Source organism: Phaenicophaeus curvirostris, chromosome 1 (assembly GCF_032191515.1).
Source record: "Phaenicophaeus curvirostris isolate KB17595 chromosome 1, BPBGC_Pcur_1.0, whole genome shotgun sequence".
NCBI classification, from domain to species: domain Eukaryota; kingdom Metazoa; phylum Chordata; class Aves; order Cuculiformes; family Cuculidae; genus Phaenicophaeus; species Phaenicophaeus curvirostris.
In genome coordinates, this window is record NC_091392.1 from 162837857 (window position 1) to 162861985 (window position 24129).

The 24129-nt window shown below is 45.0% G+C and overlaps 1 protein-coding gene across 1 annotated transcript; it reads right to left on the bottom strand.

The window, feature by feature from the left end:
- Positions 1-1043: 1043 nt before the first annotated feature.
- PRSS23 (serine protease 23) lies at positions 1044-9008 on the bottom strand. The gene is made up of 2 exons (XM_069879487.1): positions 8850-9008; positions 1044-4216 (listed from the first exon to the last, which is right to left on the bottom strand). Exon 2 carries the CDS (start codon positions 4201-4203, stop codon positions 3085-3087), a length of 1119 nt encoding a protein of 372 aa, XP_069735588.1. The 5' UTR covers positions 4204-4216; positions 8850-9008; the 3' UTR covers positions 1044-3084.
- Between the last annotated feature and the right edge of the window lie 15121 nt (positions 9009-24129).

The following is a 24129-nucleotide window of genomic DNA, read 5'->3' on the forward strand; positions in this document are numbered from 1 at the left end:
TCAGCTGCAAAACAATTGCAAAGGCAAGGAAAATACCTTTCCTCTGAGAAAGTAACTTGATGATGCTCTGCAGTCTTCACTAGGCTTCACTGTGTGCTCTGGCAGAGCTCAGCATGGTCTGTGTTTTCTTGAGGTCTTGGTTTCCATCTCCAGCACTGTTCTCCGAGGGAGTTATATCATATTAACTAGAATATTTATGTCAGCCTCTTAAAGATGCAGGAGCAGGGAACTGTAATCTTTGTAATCTTTTCAAGCCACAAGCCAAACAGACCCTCTATACCCAGCTGCTGCTCTGCGTTAAGGTATGAGAATACCTTGGCACTTGGATTCAGTTCTGCAGATTATCAGCTGTCATCATGAGCTAGACAACGAAACACCTAGTGTCATGCCTACATATTGTTCAGTTACTTGTGTTTCCTTGATGAGTAATGTTGGCTACATGGCTCTCCCTCTCACTGTTCAAAGATCTGGTGTTAAAAAAGCCCTGTTTAAAGCACCAAAGCAAATACCCTTAGTGTGCAATTTCATTCAGCACGAGAATTCTGCCCACATTATCAGAGATTTCCTTGTCTTTCCAAAACCAGCCTGGAATGTCTGTTTAGGGTGTACAGTAGAAGGAGGCTTTCCCAGTCGCAATTGCACTTAAACTTGATGCATATGTTGTTTTTCATTCTATAGGTTTATTGACCCTGAAGTTAATACAAAAAAAATGTGACTCTTCAGTCTAACAAGTTATTTTCAGATTTAACTAATCTGAGCTCATGACTGGCTTTGGAAGCACAACAATTATATGAAAGCCAAGATTGTTTATTATTATTCAAAGACAGTAACAAAGTAATTAACTAACAAAGTAGTTAAGTCCACTGAAAAAAAATATTATATTACTACTGTAAGAGGTGGGGACAAAACAACGCTGAAAGAAAACAAATAGCACCGAGGATATTAATACATCTGCTATGTATCTGAATGTCCTTCTAAATAAGCGTCTGAAATGAGACTGAAAGTGCAACCAAAATCTAGTATAAATACAAGAATTATCTGCATTGAAATTCCATAACTTTTCTTTATTTGCTGTGATACATTCAAACAAAAGTGCTCCAGATAACAGCTGTAACGTAAAGGAAATTAAAATATAAAGGCAGAAAGAGACCATCAGATACATACGGTGATTATTCATATTTCAAAGCATTAGTAACTGCTTGTATCTGAGTGCACCAAAAGCCCACAGGAGGGTCCATGTTTTTGTACGCTGCACCTATGAAAATAATAATTATCGGCAGCTCTAGCAAAAAATGTTTTTTCAGAACTAGAGCCAAAGCCATCACAAAGATAAAGCACCATCAGGCACAGGTTTGCAAATGCCATAGTAATTAGTAGAGTGTACAAAAGGCTTAGCTGAATTAATGCATTCCTTGTATTTGTATAGCACAGGGAAGCTCCACTTGGATTCATTCCTTCCCAGCTCTGCTGTTTCACACCAGGGACTTGCATTTGCCCCACAACACCAAGCAACACGGGCAACTTGGTAATGTTCAGGAGTCAGTGAGAAATAGATGGAAGAGAAACTGGAACTGGAGGTAGTGTCTATCCTCCTATTTAAAAACATAATATTGGCACTGCAGCATGTACTTATCCATGTTACTGCAATGCAGTGGCACAATCCACCTGAGAAACACTCTTTGTACAGATCACATTGATTTCCCAGTGCTGCTTGCTGAGCTACAAGTATTTGGCTGCATTGATTTTATAGATAAAAGACAGGTTTTGTTTTAAACTCCAATTCTGCTATAGCAAAAATATGTCACTGATTTGTCTAAGAGACAGCAGAGCATCACTTCATAGCAAACTCAGATTGCACACTACACCATGGCTGTATTCCAGCTGCAGAATTCCTGAACTGTGCATTTGCCAAGAATTATTTGTAACTCAACAGTTTGATGGCAAGGAACATTCCTACCCCAAACAACACAAGAAACAGAAGTCAAGGTGCCGTACAAATTACACTTTCAAAGGTATATGATAGAGAGATGCTAACAAATCTCTGCCTGGTGTATTTTTAGGTAGAACTGGATGGATTTTCAACCAAAAAAAAAAGGAGGAAAAACTCGGTAAAACCTTTGTCCTGCTCTCCCCAGTCAGCAATTCAGATGGCCAGCAAGACCAAAGACAGGCTTCCCCTGTGAAAATCCAAGTTGCTGACACAAGATTTTCCTTAAAATGTCTAAGCAGGCCATATCAGAAAACCAGACTCTGTCCCTGCACACTTTCTATAGCGGTATGTTCACAGGGACCCTGCTAGGTTGTCCCCCGGCTGCTGCAAAGATTTAAGCCCACGTATGGTTTGTGTTTCCCAAAGCAGGATGCAATGGCACTGCTTATCTGACCAACATCATCTTCACAGTCAACTCCTTGCAACATCAAGGTCTGTTTGCCCAAAAACATTCTCTTAACTACACTGCTGATAAAGTCTCAGATCACTCAGGCTGAAAGACAGTTAGAAGTGTTACACCGTTATTTATCCTTGATGCTATTTGTGTGGCATTCGTCTCCCACAGTGCACGCTTTGCCCTTTTCACGCTCTTTCTCATGCAGGAACACAAAGCTGTCATGTTTGGGTTGCAAACACCATTAAATGCCCCTCTTCAGCTCCCAACAGCATAGAAGTATTTTCTTTTAAAAGTTCAGATCAAAGCATTTCTACTAATCCTAGGATTTATTAAAACAAACATTGTAGGCATGAGATAGTCAACAGCGTCCCTTTTGTAAGATTCTTTGGAGACGGCTCTGATTTCATACTGTTTACTGATCTGCCCCCAATTAATCTTCAGTTGCCCAGCTTCAAATTCAGCAAGTCCACCGGCTCCTTCCCCACCCAGCAGACATTCCTTTCTCCCCAGTTTTGAGCTATAATAACAGCACCACACAGCCCCTGTCCTACAAACAAGGTGGCTTGCCTGAAAAGCTATAATATTGCATCCCAATGTCACAAGATCACCTCACACACATCTGCAGCAGCAGTCCAGCCTTTCCTCAAATGAGTAATTAAAACCAGTCATTAAGTGCTTTCAAGGAGTTTCATTGTCTTTATCCTTCCCTGCAGTCAAGGTAGTTGCCTTTTATCCAGTAACAGATCTGTGCGTATTTGAGGGGTGTGATGCGAACAGCTACATTGAAATCCTGTGGGGTGCCATTCATGTCCACCCACTGATGGCCTGAAAATATTCCAATAATTTTACGCTCCCATTTGTGATTCTGCCTCTTCCACATCCTCACATACACCCCAGATCCACTCGCACCTGGCTGGGCATCACACTGCTGGTACAACAGGTCGTATGTTTCATCTTTGACGTCACAGAAACGGTAAACCAGGTTTCCTGGGCGATCATTATCATAGCCAGAGAAGTGAATCCTCCCTCCAGGCAAGTGTCTTGCCGGTGGGCTTACACCTATCTTCATAAACTTTCTTTTATGAGGCTTCTTGAGCTCCAGCAGTGCATAGTCATAATCCATACCAATGTCATTGGCGTTGCCTTTGATCCATCCTTTAGGGACATGTGTCCGTTTCACTCGGATCCACTGGAATTTCATTTTCTCAGGCATCGCTGAGTTGGTGATATTGGCCCCTTTGCTGCCATCTTTCAGTTTGGGCTTTAGGAACCCTACCCGCAGTTTCTGAGCTCCTTTGACATAACTCTTGCCATCGTGGATACAATGAGCGGCAGTAAGAACATGCTTTTCAGCCACTAGTGTCCCCGTGCAACCTGTTGATAGCTTCACCGATGTGGAGAACGGGTAATTCAACAAGAAGTCTTTCCCAAAAATGCTAAACCTGCTGTCATAGCCATAGATCTGCCTCTTAGTTCGAGACTTCCCTTGAGACCCATCACCGCTGTTGCTCAGAATGTATATGCCCACTTCAGTTTCAGTGAGGCTACCATTAGCATACAAGGTTTCATAGGACAGGTAGTGCTTCACTTCTTCATAAGTTGGCAGTGGAGAGCTTTTGTGGCATGCTGGGCCACAGGGAGACACCACTTCCAGTCTGGCTTCAGCATCAAACTGTGGTTTGTCCAAGTTAAGGGTAGACTGTGGCAGGATAACTGGAACTCTGTATGATGGCCAAGTTGGCTTCCAGTGAGAACTGGAGGACATTACATCTTTAGCAGCGCACAAGAGGAGGATTAAAGTGGACAAGCCTGCCATTCTGGATGCTGGCCTGTGGAACACAAAAGAAAATGCAGTTACTCACACAAATATATTGCAAGATTCGTCTTCTGTGCTAAGCAATGGGTTGCTAACCAACTATACTTAACAACAGTCAAGCAACTGGAAAGGATCTATCTACCATTAAGCACTTCAGATTCCTCTATGTTAAATGAATGCCTGCACTCATTATCTTGAATCAAGTGTCCCAGGATAACACTAAAGATGGGGAATTCCACCCTTAGGTGTGCTGAGCCACCAGCTTCCAGCTGACATCAATGGAAAGTTATGGTGTTTTTCTTCATAGAATCATAGAATCGTGGAATCATGGAATAGTTTGGGCTGGAAAGGGACCTTAAAGCCCATCCAGTTCAAATCCCCTGCCCCGGGCAGGGACATCTTCCACCAGAGCAGAGAGTCCCATCCACCCTGGCCTTGAAAAGAAAATTCAGACTCTGTGTAAATTCCTGCGTTCAGAAACCATAGCTTCTGCACAGAGTAAATGTTTCTTACCTCAGCTGGATGACAGCATTCTCTGAATGCTCCCACCTCCTCTCTGACCCACTGAGAGTGGTCCCTAACTCACCTTGTGCTGTCTTAGAATCGTAGAATCATTGAATCATTAAGGTTGGAAAAGAAATCTAAGATCATCCAGTCCAACCATCACCCAACCCACACCACTGTGCCTACTAAACCATGTCCCTAAGTGCCATGGCCAAATGTTTTTTCAAATGTCTCCAGGGAAGGAGACTGCACCATTTCCCTGGGTAGCACCTTCCAGTGCTTCACTACTCTTCCAGTAAAGATTTTTTCCCTAATATCCAGTTTAAACCTCCGCTGGCGCAACAAGTCTTAGCCAGAGACATGAAGGTGTTGAGAGGGACAAGCAGAGGGACAAAGGTGGCAACCTCAAAGAGAGCTGGACTGCAGAACATGACACATGGGAGATTCACTTCTCCTTATAACTCACACCTGATGATGCTTTCTGCTCCATGTAGTGCTCACTCTCCCCTCGGCTTACATTATAGCAGCTAAAGGACTAAGTTTACAATTCTTCAAGGATATTTCAGTTAACATACTGTCTTATTCCTTTATAGATTCGATTAATTAGAAATGCAAACCAGCCCCCTCTGAGCACAGAGAGGCAAATGGGACTGTGGATGTGTTTATGAACCACAGGCAGAGTGCCTGAGACTGCAGGGAACAGCGTGCACTAGCACTGTGTCAAGAAGATGTGTGACTTTAGTTTATTTGAAAATTAGCCATACAGCTGAATCGCTGCAGGAGCCATTGCGCCCTGGGCAAGAAGGCATGCGGGATCTCCCTTGCATAAAGATTATTCAAACAAAACTTCACAATTATGTTGAGCTTACACATATTTAAAACCCTGCTGAGGCTGTGCCGATCACAACTGCAAGATCATTCCTGAAATACCTCAAACGAGTAAACCAAAGTAAATCACTCAGGAGTTGATCCAAGCTATCTAAGAAAAAAAAAAAAAAGAAAAATCCTTCTCTCCAGTTCTTTTGGTAGGAATATTCTGTCCCTAAGTTGCACTGAAAAACACCTGGGAAGCTACAGACTCCTCAACTCCATCATTGGGCCTCAATTCTTCCATTGGCAGCACCAAATGGGGGAATGGGTGTTGTAATTAAAGAACACAATGTTCGAAACACCAGTTGACTCAAGCAGGGTATAAAAAAATTTTCATTCCAGAAAACAGATGAACAGAGTCAATGATAGGGATGTCCACAGAGGCAGGTACTGAGTCTTCCAGAAATGACTGTCCAACTGATAATTTTTCATTAACAAACAGGACATCTTTAAAGGGACATACTAGGAAAAAATGTTTTACTGTGATGGTGATAAGGCACTGGCACAGAATTCCCAGGGAAGTTGTGGATGCCCCATCCTTGGAGGTGTTCAAGGCCAGGCTGGATGAGGCTCCAAGCAATCTGATTCAGTGGAAGATGCCCCTGGGTGATCTTTGAAGTTCCTTGTGACCCAAACCATTCCACGATTCCATGATTGTATGATATCAGATATAATCATATAACAGAGATAAGGAAAACACAGACAAAGAAGGTAATGGGGAAAAATGATACCTCTCTATCCCCACAATGACAGCATAAGTCAACTAGTAACCATCCTACTTGTGACAGCGAAGTCTGTATGCAGAAGTGTCTTTATTTAGCTGGCAAGGAAAACTGAATGTCTCTTGTCAGTTGTTATTTGCACGAGCAAGCAAGATTCCCTTGTGCCTGTCAGCACAGCGACCTGATGAGGGACTGCATGCCCAACAACTTCTCTGCTTCCTCTGACAGCATCATCAGGGCTGAGAAGATAAATTCCCTCTCCCTGCCTTCGGCTCTCCCATATCTCCCTGTCATCTCCACTGCAGCAACACCGACCCAGGACAGGCAGTTTCAGACAGCAGAGGGCAGCCACCCAGTGAATAAAAAAAGACAAGAGCGAGGAATTCAAGTGGGTCCCCCAAAAAGGTTTTGGAAGATTGTATCCATGTCTTTTTCTGTGCTCTGTTAAGCACTACTTACTCCATATCTCTGAGCAAGTCTTCCCACACCCCTCTTCCCTCCCCTGCTGCCTCTGTGCTATGGTCACATTGCAGATATATAGGATAAAAAGGCCTTTTCATCAGTTACAGTTCTCTATTATTTACAATGCTATTAATACCTAACAATAAAATACAGTTGTGAATTAATACCTGACCATAAAAGCTAAACAGTGCTCACAAATCAAGGTGTTTACTGAGGTATTTATCATTATGTCTTCTCTGGAGACATAACTGGTACTATATCAGTTCTGGGATGCAATAAAGAGAATAAATATCTCTCATTTATAACAAGATGCCAGATTAGTGCATAGTGCTTCTTTCTGTGTAGACCTTTCCTCTTCAAAAAATGGTTAGGCAGAAAAATGAAGGAATTTAAAAGCAGTCTGCATTTAAAGAGAGTCCTACCAGTCAGCCTCTGCTTTCCTCTTCCTTTTGTTTAAAAGAAAATAAAAAAAAACAGAACTATCTATGTTCAGCTACTTCCTCATGGGTGACCCTGAATGATGTTCTCAAACAGAACAAGCTGCTAAGAAGCGAGGACTTCCCAAATGACGATCACAAAACGACACCGAATGAATTACGATGTGCTGCTCTGCTGCTACTCCCCTCTTCTGTTTCCATTTAAACTGTGTCATAAACTCAATCCACCCTTTGACTCACTACAAAGCCCAGCTCTGATATGCAGCCTAGGAACCCCCTGGAAAGTGGTTTGTACATAATCACACTTGCTAATAGCATCAAAATTGTTTAGAGAATGGAAACAGTGACAGCTACCCTGGGGCTCCCTGTGCTGTTGCAACGCTGTACAGACACATTTCCCTGCCTGCTTGGGGCATTCACTCTTTGAGAAAGATGTTGGTGAAAGAGAACTGCCTTTTGCAGGACGAACATGAATCATTTTCTAATAAGCAAGTAATTTTCTGGAGGAGTTCGCTACTTTGGGGGTGGTTCTTGTAATAGATGGTTAAATCACAATTAATCTGGGAACATACAGTATGAAAGCCCATGAGATGAGTAGTCCCTGTTACATTTTGAAATGAAGAAAGTTTTTCCACCGTGCTGGATGCCAGCATTGGAAAAAAAGGAAAAAAAAAAAAAAGAGAGTAAGAGAGATTCCATGAAAAACCTGCCTCAAACCAAATTAGAAAGGTGAACTAGATCACTGTCACTGCCATGCCAAAATACCTCAGCTGCTTTTCTTACTCACAGAACTTGTTAAAACACAGCAAAATCAACCATATCACACTTTAAGAATTACAGAAGCCCTGCCGCCACTAAAATTTAGCACCCCTATGAGCCTGTGATGCTGCGGGCAGTGCGGGAGCTCCACTGCCTTACTCTGCTGTAAGAAGAGGTCTTGGAAAACGTTTGATACCAGCAGGCCAGGAGTGTCTGTTTCCAGCGGGCACAGAGGGTAGTTTGACACGTGTGTCGGTGACGCATGCAGAGGAAAAGGATCGTGTTATACATTTACCATTTAGCCCACTTTCTACAGAACAGTTTAACCACCTCCTTTCGCCCTCCTTCCTTTCCGCTACCTCTCTCCCAGCTTGGGTTTTGCTGTACAAGAGAAAACAAGCAGGCAGTGAGAGTCAAGGTGTATAAACGCGTGAACCGTACGCCAGGTCCTGCATCCCCAGGGCCACCGAGCCACTGGGGCGATGGGTGGCAGCCCCGCAAGCGGGACCTTACCCACCTCTCGGACTTCGCTTCGGGCAGGAGGTGAAAGGCTGCGCTGCTGAAGGGATTGTGCGATGTAGGTCTTAAAAAAAACCACCCGAAATACTCGACGCTCTCAGACACGGCGCGGTATCCAAGTACAGGACAGCAGCGGAGAGCGACCTCCCAAGCGGGAAAGGCAACGAAGGCGGATTCTGTACGGGCTGCTCCCTCACCGCTTGCCCCTCAGAGGGGACCCGAGGAAGGGAAAACCCGCCTTGTCCCTTTTGTTCGATGCCGGTGGGGTTAAAAACGCTTCGAGAGGAGGGCTCGACAGCCGCGCCCGGTGCCCTGCGCGGGCAGGGCGCATCCCTCGCCCTCCTCCCCTCCAGCCCCAAACCCGCTCCCTTACCAGCTCCCCGCGGCCGCCGCGTCCCCGGGAGCCGTCACGCAGGTGGAGGAGCCGCTCCCATCCCTCCTCCTGCCTCCGCTGGGCTGGGAAGGGACGGGAGCTCCTTCTCCGCAGCGCCCGGAGCGGGGCGGAGCGGCGCCTCCCGCAGGTGGATCCCGATCCCCTCTCGCTCCCTCCGCCCTCCCCTTCCCCCGGGCGCGTCACTCCCCGTTTGTCCCTTTTCACTGCCGAGTCCTGAGCTCAAACACGCGATTCGCTCCTTAAAAACTCCAGTAAAGCGCCGTTTCCCTGCAGAAATTCGGACGTGTGGTGGCAAATTTTATGGGTTGTCAGATGCGGGGATAGGAGTTGGACCTGGTGATCCTTGTGGGTCCCTTCCAAGTCCGGTCGTTCTGCGGTTCTGTGAAACTGGTGGTTCACGGCGTGAACAGTCGTACCCTCTACTGGCTGAAAAACTGGGTGAACGGTGTTAAATCCAGTTGGCAGACGGTCATGAGCGGTGTTCCCCAAGGATCAGCACTGGGGCTCGATCTTTGCGGTATCTTTATCAACGCTCTGAACGAGGGGATGGCGTGTTCCCTGCAGACAACACCAGGCTGGGCTGGAGTGTTGATCTGCTGGAGGGCAGGGAGGCTCTGCAGAGGGATTGGGACAGGTTGGATCCGTGGGCAGAAGGGCAGGGAGGCTCTGCAGAGGGAGGGGGACAAGCTGGATCCATGAGCTGGAAGGCAGGGAGGCTCTGCAGAGGGATGGGGACAAGCTGGATCCATGGGCTGGAGGGCAGGGAAGCTCTGCAGAGGGATTGGAACAAGCTAGATCCATGAGCTGGAAGGCAGGGAGGCTCTGTAGAGGGATGGGGACAAGCTGGATCCATAGGCTGGAGGGCAGGGAAGCTCTGCAGAGGGATTGGAATAAGCTAGATCCATGAGCTGGAAGGCAGGGAGGCTCTGCAGAGGGATGGGGACAAGCTGGATCAATGGGTCCTGGTAAATTGTACGAGGTTCAACAAGACCAAGGGCAGGGTCCTGTACTTGGGCCACAACAACCCCATGCAATGCTACAGCCTTGAGGAAGAATGGCTGGAAAGCTGTCTGGAGGAACAGAACCTGGGGCTGCTGGTTGACAGAGGCTGAACAGCAGTGTACCCAGGTGGCCAAGAAGGCCAACAGCATCCTGACTTGGATCAGAAAAGGTGTGGCCAGCAGAAGCAGGGCAGGGATCATCTCCCTGGACTCATTGCTGGTGAGGCCACACCTCAAATCCTTGGTTCAGTTTTGGGGCGCTCACTCAAAGAACGACACTGAGGGGCTGTAGTGTGTCTAGAGAAGAGAAATGGAGCTGGGGAAGTGGGGTGGAGAACAAGTGTTATGAGGAGTGGCTGAGGGTCCTGGGGCTGTTTAATCTGGAGAAAATGAGGCTGAAGGGAGACCCCATCATCTCTGCAGCTCCTGGAAATGGGGTTGTAACAAGGTGGGTGTTGATCTCTTCTCCCAAGTAACAAGGGATAGGATGAGAGGAAATGACCTCAAGATGCACCAAGGGAGGTTTAGACTGGATATTAGAGAAAAAAATCCTTTAACAAAAGAGTTAATTATTCCACGATTCTATGATTAATCCTTGTTTTTATTCTTGGTGTTCCAGCACTGCAAGCAGAAGGTTTGGAGATGCAGTGGTGTAGCAACTCCATGGCCTCAAGGGCACGAGGCACATTGCCCCAAATGCCTGAGTCCTCAGTGTGACTGGTCCCTTCACAGAGGGTCCCCTAAGCCTCTGCCGTCTGTCACCTGTGTTGCCTCATCAGGCAGATATTTGAATTTAATTGTCAGACACATTCTTTGCATGGGTTTTAATTACTCATCCTTCTTGAATCCTTATAATGATATCTGGCAAAAAAAGAGGAAACCGAAGCCAAGAAGAAGGCAAAAATCCTGCCATGTGTTTCAACTCTGCGAGAAAAATCCACAAAAAGTTCTGCCAAAATTCCCAGCTGATGTCCATTACCCCAGCAAGGAAATATAAATTTCACAGGAATGGATTTATTTGCTGGCTTCTGCTGACCTTTTTACCACAGTGAAAGCTCTGCCTCATGCACAGACCCTCCATCAGCAGCTGAGATGTGGAAGGATCTTCTGTTCTTAGATGTGACTTCTCTCATTTGCATTTATTTGGGCCTAGTGCCAATCCTGTTTGGGTCTATGGAAAGGTTTTAGCAGATGGAGAAAGTAATTGTTACAAAAGTTGCAACTGCTCAGACAAGGCTTTCTCAAGCATGAATGATTAGAGGAGAATTACGAGATCTGACACAAAAAACCCTGGGACGAACCCTGTAGCTCAGGAACCAAGAGTGGGAGGGAAGAGATAAAAAAATGGTTATAGAACATGTTCTGCCCTGTCACAGTGAGGGGAGGCTCAGCTCCATCAGCTCACTCTGTACGACGGGATATGTTCAAATAGAGACATTTTCTTATCCTCAGCTGGAAAATGTCAGTCTGCAAGCGTAAGCAGCAAGTTAACATCAAGTTGTTTTCTTGTGCAAGTGAAAAAATCTTTGCAGTGAATGACTGAGGCTTACAGTGAAGAGATCCCAAAGATAAAGTTGGTGCTCAAAGTGACCCATTCCTTTGAATATTGGCAGAATTGTATGCAGCCATGTATCACGTCAGAAGGGAACAGTTTTGAATGTGATTGTAGTTGATTTTCTTAATTTGCTAAATAAAAAGAATTACAGGCACAGTTTTTTTTTTCTTTTTCCTTTTTTTTTTCTTTTTTTTTTGTGTGTGTGTTGGACCTTGTGTAACGTGATAGAGAGTTCCCCTGGGGTAGAGGACAAATATTTCCAGTGGAATCATAAAATAGAATCATAGAATCATTAAGGCTGGAAAAGACCTCCAAGATAATCCAGTCCAACCATCAACCCAACACCACCATGCCTACTAAACTATGTCCCGAAATGCCATGTCCACGCATTGTTTGAACCCCTAGAGGGATGGCCTCTTCCAATGCTTCACCACTCTTTCAGTAAACAAATTTCTCTTAATGTCCAATCAAAGCCTTGAGGCCATTTCTCTCATCCTATCACTGGTTACTTCAGAGAAGACACAAACACCCAGCTCACAGTAGTCTCCTTTCATGTGGTTGTAGAGAGCGATGAGGTCTTCTGTCAGCCTCCTCTTCTCCAGACTAAAAAACTCCAGTTTCCTCAGCACAGCTGGGGAATACAAGTGGCATCAGAGGGAAGCAGGAGCTGGTGGCAACAGTTCACCTCCTCTTGGGCCACCAACAGATGGTCATGCAACAGTGAGGAACATACTTGGAGTGTCAGTGAGGCATCATCAACAATACTATACTAACCACAGATCCCTTACATCTCTGGACTCCATGTCTGCTCACCTCCAGTTAGAGATGCAGCCCTTCTGCTCAGGAAGCTTTTCCCTGTACAACTCTGCTGTTCTGTGTGGGTGGAGAAGTCAGCCTGTCTATCACAGAGGGCAAAAGCCTTGTGAAGTTTGGTTACACAATGGAGTCAGGGCTGCAGCAGTGGTCCATGTGTGCTCTTGCTTTCCATGGCTGTACAGCCTCTCCTGTCACAACTGCCATGTGCGCTCAGTGCCTTCCCAGCTTTCCTCTTACAGATCTTCCTGCCTCTAGTAGGTCACCACCCCAAATACATCCCATCCACAAGAAGGGTCGCAGGGAGGACCCAGGAAACTACAGGCCTGTCAGTCTGACCTCAGTGCCAGGGAAAGTCATGGAGCAGGTGATCTTGAAGTGCTACCATGAAGCACATGCAAGAGAACCGGGTGATCAGGCCCAGTCAACATGGGTTCACAAAAGGCAGGTCTTGCCAAACTAACCTGATCGCCTTCTATGACAAAGTGACTCGGCTGCTGGATGAGGGAAAGGCTGTGGATGTGGTCTTCCTGGACTTCAGCAAAGCCTTTGACACAGTTTCTCACAGCATTCTGCTTGAGAAACTGTCAGCCTCTGGCCTGGACAGGCGCACACTCTCCTGGGAGGAAAACTGGTTGGATGGCCGAGCCCAGAGAGTGGTGGGAAATGGTGTGAAATCCAGCTGGAGGCCAGTGACAAGTGGGGTTCCCCAGGGCTCAGTGCTGGGTCTAGCCCTGTTCAATGTCTTTATCAATGATCTGGATGAAGGCATTGAGTGCACCCTTAGCAAGTTTGAGGACGGCACTAAGCTGGGTGGAAGTGTGGATCTGCTGGAGGGTAGGGAGGCTCTGCAAAGGGATCTGAACAGGCTGGACCACTGGGCAGAGTCCAATGGCATGAGGTTTAACAAGGCCAAATGCCGGGTCCTGCACTTGGGGCACAACAACCCTATGCAGTGCTACAGACTAGGAGAAGTCTGTCTAGAAAGCTGCCTGGAGGAGAGGGACCTGGGGGTGTTGGTTGACAACCGACTGAACATGAGCCAGCAGTGTGCCCAGGTGGCCAAGAAGGCCAATGGCATCTTGGCTTGTATGAGAAACGGCGTGACCAGCAGGTCCAGGGAGGTTATTCTCCCTCTGTACTCGGCACTGGTGAGACCGCTCCTCGAATCCTGTGTTCAGTTCTGGGCCCCTCACCACAAGAAGGATGTTGAGGCTCTGGAGAGAGTCCAGAGAAGAGCAACAAAGCTGGTGAGGGGGCTGGAGAGCAGGTCTTATGAGGAGCAGCTGAGAGAGCTGGGGTTGTTTAGCCTGGAGAAGAGGAGGCTGAGGGGTGACCTCATTGCTCTCTACAACTACCTGAAAGGAGGTTGTAGAGAGGAGGGTGCTGGCCTCTTCTCCCAAGTGACAGGGGACAGGACAAGAGGGAATGGCCTCAAGCTCCGCCAGGGGAGATTTAGGCTGGACATTAGGAAAAAATTCTTCACAGAAAGGGGCACTGGAACAGGCTGCCCAGGGAGGTGGTTGAATCATCTTCCCTGGAGGTGTTTAAGGCACGGGTGGACGAGGTGCTAAGGGGCATGGTTTAGTGTTTGATAGAAATGGTTGGACTCGATGATCCGGTGGGTCTCTGCCAACCTGGTTATTCTGTGATTCTGTGAAATAAGGCCTCTTGATCACTTTTACTCTTGTGACAAAGCATAGATTGCCCAGCAGTCACTTCCAGATGACTGCAAACCCTCCACTGAACATTTGTTTTTCCCTTTCCTGCTTTATCTCAAATGTATCAAACTTCCTGTATCACACCGCTGTTGTCAAGTCTCAGTGGGAAGAAGTATTAAATATTAGCATAATTGTTTCCCTGTTTGTATATTTTCCCCAATTTTTTTATTGACAGTGGCTGTGAATAACTTCTGACTGACTAAAGGATTTTTTGATCTCCAGACATAAATTTGCCCACAGGAAAGCTTAGGAGGGACTCTTTGTCAGGGAATGCAGGGATAGGATGAGGGGGAACAGTTTTAACTGCAGGGGAGATTTAGGTTGGATATTCAGAGGAATTTATTTACTGAAGGGGTCATCAAGCATTGGAATAAATTGCCCAGGGAGGTGATTGAGTCATCATCCCTTGAGGCATTTAAAAGATGAGTAGATGTCATACCTGGGGACATGGTCTAGTGGTGGACTTAGCAGGGCTGGATCTATGGTTGGACTCAATGATCTTAAAGGTCTTTTCCAAGCAAAACCATTCTATAATCTGTGATTCTCATGGTTTCCGGGTGTATCTCTGTCTTTCTGTGACTGCTGTTTATCTACTTCTGGGGAAAGGATCTTCTTTTTTGTGCTATGTTTGCACAGCCCCTTCGCCCACAGGGAGCTAGTCCACACCTACCAGCCCACAGTATTTAAGTTACATAGACTATAAGGTATTATGTGCCTCTACATACAACACAGGTAAACGTACAGGAGCCATAAGGCTTAATGTCTACAGGACTCCTCCTGGGAATTAAACCTTGAAAAAAGCATTGGGCAAAAGTTCCTTCATGTCAACAGCAGTGGAGAAGAATATTCAGTTTGAAATTTAGTTATGAGACATTTGGTCGCCATAAAAAACTGCTAGATTTTTAGTATTTTTAGCACATAGAGTGAACCTTAAGCTCAGAAAAGACAGTTTTCCTGGCCTATCTTAATGCCTGCCTTAAGAAAAAGTGAACCTCTGTCCAGTTCTCTCCAGCAACTCTAGACAAAATCTACTGCTTTAACTTTCTTTTTCGGAAAAGGAAAAAAAAATACTAGTTACAGATTCCCATCCCTTGCCCCCCCACCTCCCCACCCCTACTCCCCCCACCCCCACCCCCCACCCGGGTATATTTCTTAAGAAACAAGAGCTCTGGTGGAATTGGACTGCACAAGGTTTTTTAAGAAGAGCGTGAAGGCCAAGATCTGAATGTTACTGTGAGCCATTGTTGAGGCAAAGAGCAATAAGTGACAACATGCATAAGGGTGCAGAGGTATCAGCTGTACAATATTGTCAAGTGATAACACACATGCTGACTTTTCAGCACCTTGCAAGTTAGCTGAAAATGAAAGAGTCTCCAGGTGGGAGCCCTAATGAATGGCACTGTCAGGAGATAATTTCTCATGGTTGAAGAAATCTTTTCTTCTGCAGGGAAGTGAAGTAACCTGGCGTTATGGGCCTGCGCCAGATTCCGCTGCAGACAATGGAGTGATTTCAGAGGCCACTGAGTCTGGAAGGAAGAATGACAACCCAGAATTGGCTCAGATCAGTTCTCCCATTGCTCATTGCTGATGTAATGCAGCAGAAAAGGCCTTGGAGTTCCCCACTGCAATGCCAGCTATCAAGCAGTCTTCCTTTGCCTTGCAAGGGACAGAGACCCTTCCTCACAGGTGCTGTGTTTCCCAAAGCTCTGTCTGACTGCAGGAGAGGGAAGTTAAAGGTGAAGATGCTCTCTATCCCTTTGAAAACTGCCTAGTTTGAAGGCAAGGAGGATGCATACTGGGACTTTGGGGGATCAGGTATAATCCTCCTAGAAACATAGGATGGTTTGGGTTGGACGGGACTTTAAAGACCATGCAGTTCCAACACCCCTGCCATGGGCAGGGACACCTAACACTGGATCAGGTTGCTCAAAGCAACATCCTACTTTGTTGTAGAATTTCAGGAAGGCTCCACTGCTTTGGTTCCCAATCTGCGCAGTGAGCCTGAGAGTGTGTTCTGTCTCAACTGAGTGTTAGGATGATAAATACAGTGGAACTGTCCCACGACAAGGTGTTGTGATGACACGGAGGGGAGGACCAGACATTTGGCTCAGCTGTGTTGCACCATGATACCAGCCAGAAAGAATGTTCTGTTTTTCTCAGCTTTTCCAAGACTTCAGGTGCAAGGGTGATGGGGGAGGCAGGATTTCCCAGAAACAATATGCTTTTACTCTCAGCTGTTGAAGGAAGTGAGAACATGAGTTGTTTGGTTTATGGAAAATATTGTCAAGTGGTAAAGCTGACAGCTGAATGTATACAATGTTCTTTCTGTGTTGACAAAAATCGTGTAATCAGCAAGTATGACGCAGTAGAGCAGGGTGAAGGACTCTAGACTTGGAGAGGATTCCTCTGCCCAAATAAAGATAACTAAAAACTAGGCACGGCCACTTGAGGTTACCTTCACAGGCCTTGAGGGTCTACCTCAGAGGGCAATTTATTACATCCTGAAATAGGATATAAAATAGGCCAGACAATCATTCCTTAAAAGCACACATTTCCTTCCATTGTCTATTAGGAGAGGTCCTTAGCACAGGAAGGACATGGATCTGTTAGAGCGAGTCCAGAGAAAGCCACAGAGATGATCTAAAGGCTGGAGCACTTCCCATACAAGGGCAGGCTGAAAGAGTTGGGGTGGTTCAGTCTGGAGAAGAAAAGGCTCCGAAGAGACGTCATAGCAGCCTTCCAGTACTTAAAAGGGGCCTACAGGAAAGTTGGGAAAGGACTCTTTAAGGGAGTGCAGGGATAGGATAAGGAGTAACAGTTTTCAGATGAAGGAGGGAAGATTTAGATTCGATATTAGGAAGAATTTTTTTCCCTTGAGGGTGGTGAGGCACTGGCATAGGTTTCCCAGAAAAGTGGTGGATGCCAAGGCAAAGCTGGATGAGACTTTGAGCAACCTGAACCAGTGGAAGTTGTCCCTGTCCATGCCAGGGGGCTGGAAATGAGTGATCTTTTAATTCCTTTACAACCCAAACTATTCTCTGATTCTATAAATCTAACTTTTAGATGCTTACAGTTATGTGCAATGAACCTTGCTCAGCATATCCATCCTCTTCCTGAGGCAAAAGGGATAGTTGAACATCTCTCTGCAACTCATAGGTACAGGGGATGATTCCTACTGCACAATTGCACCTGCAGGCCTCGCTGTGCAAATAAACACCTGTGCCTGAGACAACTCAAACTTTATAGAAGGTTTCTACAATTACTGGCAAAGTAATCACTGACTGTATGGGAGACACAAGAGGTAACATTGGGCTGAGAATACAGTACATTTAGGAATAATTTTGTATGTTCCTCCACAAATTCTTAATTGAAAGGCTTATTGAGATTTTCTGTATCTGTCAGATAGGACACGGCATACTCTAAATATCTGCTTGAAATACAGTATATGATGTAGGAAGGCGTGATCAAACTATGATGTGCATAGGAAGAAGAAATAGGGAAAGAACATTTTGAATTCAGCTTTGTTCAAAATTCTCAGCAATATATATATTACATATACTCTTAACTATATGGATTTTGGGAGTTACTGCTATTCATATTGCTGAAAGCATTTCTGAAAAGCAATATTTAAACTAACAGTGCCTCTTTAATTTCATGATAGTGAAAAGTTGTTGAAATAAAACAGGCATCTGGATTTGCTCCAGCAAGACTGAGAGTCCGGTGAGATGCTGCATCTTCACCATTTGGAAAAACAGCATATCAATGCAGTGAAGTAATCCCCAAATAACACCTTAGCAATAAAATATCCACTGCAACTGCTCTCCGTGAGAATGTCAGGAATTTCCTGAAAATTGGAATCTTTAGTGTTGTGCAAAACTAGAACACATTCATCACTACTAGGTTTGTTTTCATACTAGCCCTTGTCTCTCTGCTGGGTTTAGATTCTGCTGTGGATTTCAGTCCTCCATATGGCTGTTTTAAATCCACCTTGTACTCATCTATCAATAGTGGGCTGTAACATTTTATATGTGCTGTAACTGTTCTTGCATTATGGTTTTTAGAGGCTGCAAAATTCTGCTTATACAAGACTGTGTTCTCTGGCTCATTGTCTAGCGTGACTGGCTTGGTAGATGAGGGTAGAGCAGTGGATATCATGTATCTTGACTTTAGGAAGACATGGTTTAGTGTTTGATAGGAATGGTTGGACTTGATGATCCGGTGGGTCTCTTCCAACCTGGTGACTCTATGATTCTATGACCATGACATTACGGCTTAACGAGAGGCCCGTGTTCAATGCACACAGCAAAGTAGAAGGTTCTGCCTGCAGTGAGAGCCCACGCCTGCAGAGCAGACAAGCTGAGCACGGTCTTTGGTCAAGTCTTTCCCCACCTGCCCATCAGCCTTAGCTAATGCTGGGAAAGGCCTTTCCCAGTCCTGTTCCACAGCAACAGTTGGTGGCCTTTCCAATAAGATTAGAAGATTCCATCATATTCGACAAGTCATGGCAGTCCAGTGAAGTTCCCACTGACTGGAAAAATAGAAACATAACTCCTGTTTCTAAAAACAGAAGACTTGAAGAACTACAGGCCAGTCAGTCTCACCTCTGTGCCTGGCAAGATCTTGGAGCGGATCCTCCTGGAAATCCTGCTGAGCATTCTTATCAGAGAGCTGGAACAACCCCCATACAAGGACAGGCTGAGAGAGTTGGAGTTGTCTAGCCTGGAGAAGAGAATGCTCCAGGGAGACCTTATAGCAATACAAGATAGGGCCCTACAGGAAACCTGAGCAGGGGCTCTTTATCTGGGAGTGCAAGGATAGGATGAGGGGGAACAGTTTTCAGCTGAAAGAGGGGAGATTGAGAGGAGATATTAAGAAGAATTTTTTGCCTGTGAGGGTGGTGAGGCACTGGCACAGGTTGCCTAGACAGTTCGTGGATGCCCCATCCCTGGAGGTTTTCATGGCCAGGCTGGATGAGGCTTTGAGCAACCTAATCCTGTGGGTGTCTTGCCTGCCCATGGCAGAGGGGTTGGAACTGGATGATCTTTAAGGTCCCTTCCAACAAAAATCATTCCACAAATCTATGATTCTGTGATTCTGTGAACAGACTTATTTTGATGCCTTGTCATGTTGCACCCAGTGTGATGGCACCCTGATGTTAGTAGTGGGACTCATAAATAAGGGACCACATCATAGTTCAGACTGTGTTCTAGATCCAGTCCACCCAGCAGTGCAGGCTGATCCTACGCAGTTAAACTTCCCTCATGGAGAGGAAGGATTGAAGTTGTTGTTCTTGGCAAGATCATCCTGCAATGGACATAGGCCCTGTTGGGACACCTAAAGCAGGTGTTTCTCCCCAGTTTAGGGAGACAAAGAAAAACGGAAGCTAGGCAGGGGTTGGGACTGTTTTAACGAGTGGTTCTGCCTTAATTTCTTGGTCAAATAAGCCTTTGCTGGTAAAATTTCTGTGAAACCACCTATGAGTCCGTGTTCGTAAGGGCAATGAACACAGAGGACCAGGGTGCAGAGGAGGGCTGTTTTGCCTTTGTGCGTGGAACATGGGGCTACCTGGTAGGAGCCTCTGCTCTGAAATGTGAAGAGTAGTTGTATTAGAACCTGGAGAGGTCAGTTATGATTAGCTTGGGAACAAGTAAACAAGATTAATCTTGGCTAGTTTTAGCCACCTAAAAATTATGCCAGCAGCCTAAGGAAAACCATCCTTCAGTCAGCAGTGAGGGAACATCTCCAAAGGGCCATCATAGAATCATAGAATAATTAAGGTTGGAAAAGACCTCTGAGACCATGAAGTCCAACTGATAGCCCAACACCACTGTGCCTACTAAACCATATCTCAAAGTGCTATGGCTACACATTTTTTAACACCTCCAGGAAAGGAGAGTCCACCACTTCCATGGGCAGATTGTTCCAGTGCTTGACCAATCCATCCCACCCACATTAGATGCTGCAGTTATGATGGAATGAACTACAGTCTGGAATTATTTTCTCTTGGGTGTCAGCTAGGCCAGGACATTTGGTTTTAAAGCTGGATGGTAATACACCATTCAGAGTTAAGTGTTCCTCATTGGAGAATTCCTCTTGGGCAGCTCTTGCTCACATTTTGTTGAGATGAACTTAGCTTGTTTTCCAAATCTAGTGTACCCACCTATGAAAACAAGGAGGATTTTTCTCCCAAACAGGCAATCCGTTTCACTAACCTACAATCCCTTTCCTTCCCTTGTGGCAGATGGCATCTTTCATTTGCGAGGTAACAATTGTGATTTTATGCTTCTCAGCTGTGACTGCAGCTGCAGTACTGTATTTAATTCTGGGTACCTGGTTCTGTGTGAGACATAGACAATTGGAGGTGATTATGAAAAAAAAATAAACAACCAAAAAATGATTAAAGGTAAATAAAGAAAACTCATATAGTTTATTATAGGATGAATACCTATAATTCAGTGCAGAGTATATAGGACTCTAAGGAGTACCTATTTCACATGGCACTGAAGAGTATAATGATGAGAGTATAATGCAATGAGATAAGAAAAGACATATTTGGGCTAAACGTCACCAAAAAAATTCTTACTGTGTGAACTGGTTGTGAAATAGTATCCCAGGGGATTTTTCCCACCCTCAAGGATATATAAACTGCACAAGGCAAAACATTAGGGAAGGGAACAATCTGAATGTCATGTAGCACTTTAGGTAATCCAATATGCCCTTCCCAGCACTAATTACTACAGTTCAAAGCCTAGAAGATAAGAAAACCATTTGACGATAGGTCTTGCAGAGACACATCCCGTAAGGAATATTTATAGCAAGTCAGGGTTTCTTTTAACTTATTTCCAATGCACTGTGCCTTTTGAAGCTCAAAGCTGACTCTCTTAAAATAGCCTTGTGCTGCTCCATACTAGCTACCAGGTACTCACTGGTGGTATGTAAATATTTCCTCTCTCAAATGTATTCAGGAAAAAAGCCTCTTTCCAAAATCTGCACACTCAGTCTACACTCTTTTAGCTGAGTTCCCTTCTGCACCAATGAGAGAGATCTGAGTATAAAAAATTAGTTTTTAATGACACATATACAGCCTCACACAAGCAGAATCAGATAAAGATATAGATACTACTAACCTGAGTGTTGGACTATGTCTGCACCAGGAGCTAAGCGATGCATCAAACCTGTAAATACCATTTAGAATTTAACAACTTTCTCATCCTCATTGTAAATATGAACCAAGACAAGCAAGGTATAGACATCTGCTTACATTTAGCAACAGCCTAAGACAGTAAGTCTGAGAGGCAGCCCATATAACTCCATGGCATCATTCCACGGTCACTTTGGTAGAGGACATCCTGAGACAGGAAAGGAATGAGAAGGGCACCCAACCCAGACATAGAAACATAGATTTATAGAATAACAGAGTCATTAAAGTTGGGAAATACCTGTAAGTTCATCCAGTTGAACCATCAGCCCAACACCACCATGCCTACTAAACCATCTCCCAAAGTGCCCTGTCTGCATGCTTTCTGAACACTTCCAGGGACTGTGACTCCACCACCTCCCTGGGCAGCCTCTTCCAATGCTTATCCACTCCACACAGAGACTCCCTGAATGGCAGTTCAGCCACACTCAGGAGAAGCAAAGGTCGTGACACTGCCCTCATCCTGGTACATTAGCAGGAGGATCCCATATAACCACTAACTGGAGTGGTATAGCTGTGCCACGAGGAAAGACCCCAGCCAGAAGTACCAGCTTTTGCTGTACTTTAGGTGCTGCAAACCACTGTGGTCTGTCTTCCGTTGATAGTCAAATTACCCACAAGAAGACAGGTTTATAGCTGGAAGGAAGAACTGTGACCTACCCTGACATCCTGTGCTACTCAGCTGGCTTCTCTGCTTGCCCAGTGATTAGGCTTGTTTGAGCTAGAAAAACATTTTTTTTAAAGAATAGTCAAACTTGAGCTAAACATTATGACAGGGGAGGTGTACATTACAGCCTTTGATTGATTGTTGTCTAATTATTTCTATTTGTACTTCAGCTATTTATCAAGATGTGTTAATATCAAAGGCCTTGAAAGTCTAAGTATACTGTATCATAGAATCATAGAATCATAGAATCATAGAATCATGGAAAGATTACATGGTTTGGGTTGGAAAGGACCTGACAGCCCATCGAGTTCCAAACCCCTGCATGGTCAGGGACACCTCCCACTGGATCAGTTTGCTCAAAGCCCCATCCAACCTGACCTTGGAACACCTCCAGGGATGGGGCAGCCATGGCTTTTCTGGGCAACCTGTTCCAGTGCCTCCTCACCCTCATAATAACAAATTTCTTCCTAATATCTCATCTAAATCTCTCCTCCTTCAGCTAAAAGTAAAGCTTTTCTATCAATACCATTACTGTTGTTCTAAAACTTGTAATTTCATCAAAAGCTGTGACGAACACTTATCACCTCCAGCTTCTCCTAGACCTTTACAGTTTCCTTCACCTTTAGGACTGATTGAAGATTGACAGTAGTGGGCAAGAGGGCTTCTTGATCAGCATTCAAAAGCTCTTGATTTAAAAATGCGTAATTTTAATAGTAGCTGTAAGTAATACTTAACTCTCGGAATGATACCTCTGTTACTTGCAAGGCTAACATATATTTTCTGTGTTCATTTCTTGTATAGGAAACCGTTGTATGTTTTTTTTAGAAGTTTCCCCCTGTCACTGTGGGAAATGTAGAATACATTGTTTCAGACTCATTTAATATTTCTATCCATCGCAGAGAGATGTTTCAAGTCGATATTTATCCTATGGTTCAAAAACATTTGAGATCAATGCTTTCTCTTATTGGTGACAAAGAGACACAATGCCATTTTTGACATACAGTGTCTGCAATTTTGAGATCACTACTTCTTGGCTTAGTTGTAGCAAGTGATTTAAACTGTCTGATCACAGAAATCCTGTCCCTAATGTCACTAATAGCAATTAGGTCAAACATGTTTATATACGAGCAGGCAAATTAGTCTTGCTTATTTCCTAGACTCTGAGTATTAGCCTCAGGGAAAGGAACAAAGGAACTATTTTCTTCTTTGTAGGTCTCTTGGTGGCTTTGCTGATTTCTTTTATTGTGTTTTAATTTCATGTGCTTTTTTTTTACCTTTTTACTCTGCTCTTTTTCTACTGGCTAAATACTTCAGCCTGGTCCCAGAGCAGTCTATATGTCTTTCTCTTGACTTGGACACTATCTAAACTGTCCCATTTCCCTAGGAAAAAAGGCCAATGTTTATCAGAGCTTTAATTTGAACTACTTAACTTGCCCTTACCTAGCTTCTGACTAGCACTTACCAGTTCTTCCAGATCATTTGAACTTTCTTCTTAGCAGCTCCCTGCTGAGGTAGCACATGGGATGGCCTGTCATTAGTATTTATTTAAACCATCAGTAGTCATTAAATCTGTTTAGAGAACCATGGCATAATTTAGGTTGTCTCTGGTGGTCTTCTAGTTCAACCTTCTGCTCAAAGAAGGACCAAGTCCAAAGCTGAGCCTTAGATTCACCTCTTAGATCCCATAAAGCCCATTTCTTGAAGAATATCCAACAAGGACTATCTGCTACCTTGGAACAAGTTTGAAGTTTTTAACGGGATTATGTCCAGTCTCAGAGGCTGAGACTTCCACACTGATCTACCCCATAATTTCTGTTCTTTGCTAAACGTCTTTTGTTTATATGACTGAAGAATATAATTAACAGCAAGGTTGGTGGTTGTGTGCAAGAGTGGTTTCATAGAATCATAGAATAACCAGGTTGGAAGAGACCCACCGGATCATCGAGTCCAACCATTCCTATCAATCACTAAACCATGCCCCTTAGCACCTTGTCCACCCATGCCTTAAACACCTCCCTGGGCAGACTGTTCCAGTGCCCAATGACCCTTTCTGTGAAGAATTTTTTCCTAATGTCCAGCCTAAATCTCCCCTGGCGGAGCTTGAGGCCATTGCCTCTTGTCCTGTCCCCTGTCACTTGGGAGAAGAGGCCAGCACCCTCCTCTCTACAACCTCCTTTCAGGTAGTTGTAGAGAGCAATGAGGTCTCCCCTCAGCCTCCTCTTCTCCAGGCTAAACAACCCCAGCTCTCTCAGCCGTTCCTCGTAAGACCTGTTCTCCAGCCCCCTCACCAGCTTTGTTGCTTTT